The sequence below is a fragment of the Onychostoma macrolepis genome, chromosome 10 (assembly GCF_012432095.1).
Source record: "Onychostoma macrolepis isolate SWU-2019 chromosome 10, ASM1243209v1, whole genome shotgun sequence".
In the NCBI taxonomy this organism is placed as follows: domain Eukaryota; kingdom Metazoa; phylum Chordata; class Actinopteri; order Cypriniformes; family Cyprinidae; genus Onychostoma; species Onychostoma macrolepis.
The window spans coordinates 24,802,103-24,810,991 of record NC_081164.1 but is presented as its reverse complement, the minus strand read 5'-3'; the positions used below and the strand labels follow the sequence as shown (position 1 = coordinate 24,810,991).

Genomic DNA, 8,889 nt, shown 5'->3' with positions numbered 1-8,889 from the left:
TTGTCGTACATTGGAAGCAGATATCAAACATGTTTTTCCAACTCTAACATTTACTACTATGCCCATTTGTGAAAATATTTTCTGCACAATAAATCATTTTGATGCCTGATTTTAATTAAAATATAAACATATAATGTAACTGTAATGATTTATAATACCAATCATCATATCAGCTATCAACAATGTCCAAAATTTCTGTATTGTGTATAGCTAATATTATTCTACTGTACAGACATATCACAAAAATAAACTTTTAAATGAGGATTTCTGTAATAAATTGATCTTTTAATGCAAACTTGTCCATGTAAAGTCAACAGATTCAATTTAACAAGCATGATATCAAGTACATCCATGTGCATCAAATTTATCCTCAATGTCCCACATTAAAACTGTCATTGACAAGCATTTTGGCTCCGACAACAAACACGTTACATCTGATCAGCTTTGAGTGCACGAGTCAACGACAACACGAGCATTACCATGGAGACCAACAATTATTTGTATTTACAAAAATAGGTCCGGGAGGATGAGAAATGCTCAAGCTGTATTTGGAGAGCACTCCACATGCATTACCAGAAGCCAGTTCTGCCCGGGAGAGTCTGAATGTCGCCCAATTACACATCTTGTTCCCTGCTGTAGAATCTTGTAGCTGTTCTTGGAAATCCTCTGCCTGCTCCAAATCCTCACATGCTTCTGCTGCTACTCCGAAAATAAAATGGAGAAGGCCATGATGATACAGCAACACGCCACATAAGGGCTTTTGCGCTCACCTAAAAGGTAACGTAAAGGATCATTAACAAAAGAAAAAATAACAAAAAAATAAATCATATATATAAAAAAAACATACATGAGCTTTTATGGCATTACTCACCTATTCTTGCACATTTCCAGAATATTCCAAGGAATCTGAGGGCAAAAGGAAAGGGATTACACTTAATGCTTGAGCAGATATAATTTAAAACAATTAAAAATGTGGACTGAAATCATAAAAAAACAGCTCTGGCCCTTTCAGGTTTTAAATTAATTTAAATATTGTTTTAATGTGATCAACTGCAAGACACTTTTGCAAAAAGGTTTTATATTTAACAATTATTAAACCATTTCTTGTATGCAAATAAACAAACTTTTGCCCATGTTCAAGACAAAATGCTTATTAATGTATGGGACTGCATCATTACGTCAGGATCGTTTATAGCCTTTTCTCACAGCAGCTAGAATAGGGATGTAACGATTACCGGTTTGACGATAAATCATGATAAAATTCCCCATGGTTAGTATCACTGTTTCATATTTTAATTATTAAAACTGTATACGATTACCGCGATTTGAACAACTCATGATAAATAAATGCTATACAGCATAAAGCACAGTTTTTAGTAACAGTGTCACGTGCGCACAGCAGCAGAGTAGTTTAGTTTTGAGTGAAAATAGGCTGGAAAAGCTGGGAGGTTTTAAAAGAGTGCTGAGGGAATTATACAAATGAATATATGAATTAATTAATTATATGAATGCACCTCTGAAGGTTCTGACTGTCTTCAGAAATGATTCGATGGCATTTTGTTTTCATCCTCGCTCCGTGTAATACCTAAAGGAACTGTTCTTAATCGCAATACTGCTCTGTCCACGGAGTTTACGGGAAACAGCTGTTAATTAGTGCCACCTAGAGTCAGAGACTGGATTTACAGAGACTTATATTTACATTCAGTCTGTGTGCAGTCTCAGTCTGGCCAAAAATGGACCGAATTTGCATGCCCCGCTGTAAATATTGACCGGTTGATGAAAAACAAGCTTATGTGGATTCTACACATTTAAACAATTCAGATAAGTTATCTAGAACTATTTATGGAGCAGATAAAATACATATAACCATTTATTAATCAATTATCATTTTGACTTAACCCTTTTCTTTATTTAAAAGCTGAAATGTGAGGTTTACCTCGGTTTTTATGAAACTTTTTCAAAGCTTTATTTGAACATTTACATTAGATATTTGAACATGCTATTAAACTGTTCTCAGTCAAGCAAGGAAGATAATTCCGCACACGGCTGCAATTCCAGGTTTTCAAACGGAGATGGCGACAAAGAGGCAAAACTTACAGACTGCAGCTTTAAATAGACAAAAAATGACCTGGAAATCAATTTAAATAACTTTTAGTATGCAGTAACTCTAGTCATATAAAACGCAATTTCCCAACAACAAAATTATGGCCGGTGAAAATGCTGAGTAAGCAAAAAAGTTAATGTCAAGCCCTGCTACTGACACATTTGACCAATTTAATGAGTCCTTGCTGAATAAAAGTATTCACTTCTTTACTTTTTAACAGTAGTGTACATATATTTGTTTTCCTGGAAGAGAAAGACTGTAATTGTGTATATCTTTTAAATGCTGATTTAGCAGTACTAGAATTGAGCTTTGATGTCATGGCTTAAAATAAGACTATACGAGTAAAAGACAAAGCAGCGGGCCGCAGTCTCGTGTCTGCCGACTGCTCGTCTAGGAAGCGTGAAGCAGAAGATTACAGAGGGCAGAACTACAGATGACTGACGAGCTTCAGAGGGCCTGAAATGTCACAACAGACGCCTGACAGAGCGGAGATCTACGAGCAGACGGGCATCTGGCCTGAACAGAAACAACAAACAGGTCAGCGAGAACATGCACTGTCAACAGCCTGCGCAGACCCCTGGGAACAAAACCCAGCCTCCGTTTCCCCACGTCAAACAAAGCTTTAACACATTTCTCCAGTAAACGCTCTTTAGGTTTCGCAGCCTTGGCATTTGCAACAATCCACAACCTAATATTTGATGTCCTTTCAGACGATCAGTTACTTTGTGACACACAGGCAAAGCTGCAAGTTTCTGCCCATGCGTACATTAAAGTAATTCACTATAAACGCCAAAATGGACATCTTGGAAGTACGTCAGTTGCTGGTAACAAACAAGGCTCGCTTGTATGCCGTTTCAGGGGGTGCGAAATAAAACATTACTTTAATATGTAGCAACTCTGGCTAATTTGTCTTGGCTAATGCATGTGTTTGTTGGGAGCAGATCGCTGGATGTGAATTATCTCCTTCATTTCCTGCTCCTGTCATGTGGAGTCCAAACATGTGGTGAACATCTTGTTGCTCGAGTTCGACGGTCACTTTATTTCACAGCCGTATCCCCAAAACAAACGCTGACCAATGACACTCAACTTAGATCAAATAAATTAAGAATGTAAATAAATTAAATAGGAGTTTATTTTTTGTTAACTCTTTGGCCATGAGAAAAATATCTTGGCATTTTACTGATTGTTTCTGGGAATTAAAGATTTTTCTTTTGAAGTGTTTGTATAAAACCATAAAACAAATCCAGGCCTGTTTGGACAACATCTTTAACCTTTAAACCACCAGTCCTTTGGTGCTTCGAGGAATAGTTCAGCCAAAAATGAAAATTTGCTGAAAATGTACTCCAAGCTGTAGATGAGGAGTTTGTTTCTTCATCAGATTTGGAGAAATTTTGCATCGCATCAGTGTCTCAGCAATGGATGCTCTGCAGTGAATGGGTGCCGTCAGAATGAGAGTCCAAACAGCTGATAAAAACATCACAAAAGCCCATCCTCTGTTGTCCTCTCACATAAAAATTACTCGACATATTTGTTTAGAACTGTTTTTGCTTGTAAACTATGCTTGATTTGTGCATATTTCTCTCCTGATTCAGACGAGGTGATTTTTTTTACTGGCTACAGGACAGTTTGAAGTTAAAATCGTCTTAGTGATGGATTTGTTTCTTACAAATATCCAGCTTTTCGCTTCTCCAGATGTTAACTGATGGACTGGAGTGCTGTGGATTACTTGTGATGTTTTTTATCAGCTGTTTGGACTCTCATTCTGACGGCACCCATTCACTGCAGAGCATCCATTGGTGAGCAAGTGATGTAATACTGAATTTCTCCAAATCTGATGAAGAAACAAACTCATCTCTGTGTTGGATGGCTTGAGTAATGTTTACTATATAAATATGTGGATGGCAGTAAACATACCCTGTTTTGTTCTTATCCAGCAGGCTGGGAGCGAGAGCTCGTATATATGCGCAGGTGCAGATGAGCAGTAAGATGACCGTTAACAAACTCTGGAAATTAAATATGGCAGACTGCAAGAGAAAGAAAGAAGAAATGAATAATTATTCACTTATTAATAAACAACTAAACTTATAAAACACTGTAACCAAAACAAAAAAGTGGAATAATTAATGCACATTTAAAAAGTTTCAAATTGTTTAGATATAAATGGTTTAGTTTATACTTTGTTAAACTGACTATAGAAAGAGTAACGTGTTTAGGAAAAACCATGACATTAGTTTTAGCATAACAACAATGTATTCGTTTTAAGCTTAGTGTTGTTGAGTAATTGGTAATTTAAAGCAGTTTTTATATATATAAAATAAATTTAAAAATCTACAGTGATCTAGTGATATGTATAGTAGTCCACAGAAAATATTACTTTACATGTATTCTAGCAGTGTTTTCTATGTCTACGTTATGACATCTTGTGCATGATTTACAACTTCTTCTGTATTTTAAGATGTTTTGATTTTATAGGCAACCGTCCAAACTGATAAATTATTTCAACTGATTTAACTCAGACATTAGAATCCATAAAGCTTTAAAAATTAATAAAAAAAGAAAGTCCATTTGTGACAATCGTCTTTCCTATATCTTTCATCTTAATTTTGTGATTGCAGTTTCTATTTTTGTTATTATTTATTGCATTAAAAGTATTTAATTAACAAAAATATATACATATTTTTCAATATTTTTCAATGCATTAAATGTTTCCCAGGGCAGAATTTATTTGTTATTTATTTGATCACAAATACATATTAGTACAATTTAAAATAACAGTTTTCTGTTTTGATGTATTTTAAAATATAATTTATTCCTGTGATGGCAAAACATAATTTTCATCTTAACTTTGTACCTATAACTTTTATCTTAACTGTCTATGTATCTATGCATTTTTTGAAATGACTTATTTTTTGTGCATTTGATAAAAAGTTAAATTCTCCCCAAGGCAGCTTTTGTTTGTTATTTGATCAAAATAACATACAAATTTCATTATTATAAATTATTATTAAAGTAGTTTGTAATTTATTCCTGTGATGGCAAAGCTGAATTTTCAGCAGTTTTTTCACAATAACTTTTAGAATATAATTATGTGTTTGCATAAATCACATCTAATCGCCATAAAAGACGTATTATGTTGCAGTTTGATGAGTTTAAGGCCCTGTTCTCTCTGCCACATCACAACCGTAGCAGTAACGTTACTGAATACAGTCAAATATTGTACAGAACAGATTGAAGTAAATATTGAATATACAGAAATCATGAATGACAGCACAGAATAGTGCAGAACAGACCGATGTTGACACAGATTCGCTGCTGTCTGTTGTTTATATTCCTACAGCACTCTGTAGACTGTACAACTTCTCCTGATATCGCTTTCACTTTCACTGCACCGTGGACGGATATATCGCTAAATCTGACAGAACGCGACGACATACCGGCGAATTCAATCTGACTGCTCGTTTCTACTTAACTCGTATTAACTTTTCCAAAATAGCAGTTTTACACTTACCATCTTGATATCCCCGGCCAGCCAACTCACACTTCCGGTGTAGGGTGGAAATGACGTCACCGGTACGGCAGCCTGGAAGCGCGAAGCGTCGAAAAGCCGGATGTGAGAGGGAAGTGAAATCTGCAGAAGTGTGTTAGTTTGAATTAAAATTAATTTAACATACAACAGCCATTTCCTTTCGGAATGAGGTGAGATTTTGCATGTGTAGAGCGCGCTGTGATCATGATGTGAGGGAAACGCACTTGTTTATGATAAATATGTTGTTATATGTATTCTCTGTTGAAATGCTTATCAGTTTCCTGTCATAAACAAAACACAAACTGGTATTCTTACGTTGTTTATAAAACGATGCTCTTAAAATATATAAACAATCAAGAAGTAAGCAAACAGGAGAGTTGAAAATCCTATATGTCATATTTAGCAGAAATATAGGAGCAACTTTGAAGAGGGTTTTGTTGTCAACATGTTATTGACCTTGTGTTTGTTTTGATTCTACATAAAGCACCATGGTAACCATATAGTTAGTATTATTGTTACAAGAAAATTATAATATTAATAATAAATAATTAAATAAATAACAATATTATATAAACAAATTTATGTATGGCTAATATAATAATGTTAAGTGCAGTGACCACATCAAATTAAAATTACAAAAGTGATTTTATATGCACAGAATGCATATTAAATGCAAGTAAAGTGTCTACTTTAATGTTTCAAATAACTTGTGAAGATAAAATGTCAAAATATGGGTTCAAACGTCAATCAGTTTAACAGATAAATTTATGTAAAAATGAAACAACATTCTTATCTGACCTTTATATACTACAGTATATAAAAGAATAAGTGATCGTACTAAGTTTTATTATATTTTAAATTAGCGAATTTCTCGCTAACAAATGGCTAAAACCTAGCGGTTTGAAGGATAACGGCAAAGATTGGAATTAATTCATTGGAATTAATCGTTTAAATGACAGTTAATTAGTATTTTGGGGCTACACTGTGATCCAAATAGAGTCTTATAATGTCATCTAATGATTCTTGTAAATATGCCTTGCAAGATTTTATGATTTAGAAACTATTGTTAAACTAAATGATTTTTTCATGGTAAAAATGTATGATCGCCAATATTTTTAGCTCAGAAAAAATCATTAATGTATGAAAAAAAGATTAAAGCTGTAATAAAGTTTTATTATTTTATATATAGAAACATATAACCGGCACAGAGCAGGACTGTCAATTCCTTTTTTCAACACAAATATGATAGCTTATGATAGATGTCATTCTACTGATCACACTGAGGCTTTTGTTGCAGAACTAGCCAGTGATGCTATTTAATGATTCTGTCGCTCTAAAATTGTGTGTATGGATGTATAAAACACAACACGTTTGTTTCAGCAATCTCTCTTCGTTGAGGATTAGGATTTCTTCCCTCTAAAAACTAGAAATTATGGGACCTATTATGTGAATGTAAGAAATTATATTTTGCATTTTGACAATATTTTCATAGAAATTAAAGCACTGTAATTTGGAAAAAAAAAAACATGACTAATGCAAACAAATATGTTTAATTTAAATGTAAAACATTTGTCATGGTAGTAGAAAATAATACTTTCTTTGGGACAAAATAAAAAATATGCAAAAATAAAATGTCCAAATATTTTTTAAATATATCCCACACTGTTCTTTAAGTTCTTTACTGCAGTAAGTTTAATTCAGTCATATCTTAAAAATAGAAGCTTCTCAGTCAATATTAGATGATGTTATTCAGGGGCGGTCCCCCTGACTTGTGGGGTCCCCCAAGGCTCTATTTTGGCCCCTTTATTGTTTTCTTTATATATGCTTCCTTTAGCCTCTATTTTTGAAAAGCATGGCTTGTATTATAATTTCTATGCAGACATACTCAACTTTATTTGCCCCTGAAGCACAAAAATGGTTTAGACTCCCTCTGTGCCTGTCTTTCTGATGTCAAAGCCTGGCTGGATATCTTTGAATTTTTTAAATCTAAATGAAAGTAAAACAGAGATCATTGTGTTTGGCTCTTCTGAAGTTCCAAACATTTCTCATTGAAATTCTGGTGTTTTATCTTCTTCAGTTAAATCATGTGTAAAAAAACTGGGGTGTCTTATTCGACAGTCCACTTCAATTTGATAGGGAAATATATTTAGTCGTCAAATCAAGTTTTTACCAACTGAGAGTGTTGGCTGAAGTGAAGACCTTCCTTTCTTTTAAGCACGTTGAAACTGCAATTCATGCTTTTATTTCTTCTAGAATTGATTATTGTAATTCCCTGTATCTGGGAATAAACAATTCTTCAATATCCAGATTACAAATGGTCCAAAACGTGGCTGCACGTCTTTTAACCGGTGTTTGCACATACGAACATATCACTCCTATGTTAATGTCTTTACATTGGCTTCCAGTGCGCTTTAGAATTGATTTTAAAGTGCTTCTGCTTGTTTTTAAATGGCCTCGCTCCCCCTACTTTTCTTGACTTGTTGCGTGAACACCATCCGGTAAGAACTCTTAGGTCTGCCAACCAGAGTTTTTTAACTGTTCCAAAGTCAAAATTAAAATCTAGGGGTGATCGAGCTTTTGCCATAGCCACACCTAAACTTTGGAGCGCTACCGATCCATATTAGAACTGCACCAACATTACATATTTTTAAATCAAAGTTAAAAACGTATCTCTTCGCTATAGCCTATGATTTGTGATGTCGTTTGTTGTGGTTTGCTTGGTTTGTATATTTTTATAAGTCTTTCTAGAGCATTGTACAGCACATTGGTCAGCTGTAGTTTTTTTAATTGTGCTTTATATATAAACTGAGACTGAGTTCTTCATGATTTTCATCACTGAAGAACCTAATTTTGTTTGCACCACTGTGCAGGAAAGAAGCACAGTTCTTTTTTTTTTCAGGGTTACTTGTGCACAGTGTAAAACCTGATAAGTTAAGAATACTCAAAACATTTGAGGAAACGTATTGCCTCTAAAAATTTGAGTAAACAAATTCTTTTTTTTTTTTTAAGTTAGTAGAGCTTAAAATGTTTATGGCAAGTTTATGATCCCACCCCACTCATCACAAAGATAACCATATACAACTTGCTTCCATAAACAGCACATTCTTTCATATCTTTACAGTTAAGTGCAAGTTAGCAGCACACTGTCTCGTGCCAATATAGTTATCTAAAGGACTCACAACGCTTGCATGTAAATAGTCAAATAACTTGCAGTATTTATATCCTCAACCTAACCACAGGCTCTACTCTTAACCACAAC

General features: G+C 34.2%; 2 protein-coding genes across 2 annotated transcripts in view; one reads left to right on the top strand and one right to left on the bottom strand.

Moving 5' to 3' along the window:
* Positions 1-264: 264 nt before the first annotated feature.
* Positions 265-5,797, bottom strand: tmem167a (transmembrane protein 167A). Its single transcript, XM_058788493.1, has 4 exons — positions 5,613-5,797; positions 4,019-4,128; positions 872-906; positions 265-699 (listed from the first exon to the last, which is right to left on the bottom strand). The coding sequence occupies exons 1-4, from the start codon at positions 5,613-5,615 to the stop codon at positions 476-478; spliced, it is 372 nt and encodes a 123-aa protein (XP_058644476.1). The 5' UTR covers positions 5,616-5,797; the 3' UTR covers positions 265-475.
* Positions 5,662-8,889, top strand: part of xrcc4 (X-ray repair complementing defective repair in Chinese hamster cells 4) — a 45,012-nt gene continuing 41,784 nt past the window's right edge. Inside the window, exon 1 of the mRNA XM_058788494.1 lies at positions 5,662-5,800. Coding sequence (XP_058644477.1) covers positions 5,796-5,800 — 5 coding nt within the window. The 5' untranslated portion in view covers positions 5,662-5,795. The remainder of the gene's footprint in view (positions 5,801-8,889) is intronic.

Coding starts and splice junctions, on each gene's coding strand:
- tmem167a (XM_058788493.1), bottom strand. Junction 907..4,018: donor CTGGATAAGAACAAAACAGG/GTATGTTTACTG, acceptor TTTTGCCCTCAG/ATTCCTTGGAATATTCTGGA. Junction 700..871: donor CTGGAAATGTGCAAGAATAG/GTGAGTAATGCC, acceptor TTTTCGGAGTAG/CAGCAGAAGCATGTGAGGAT.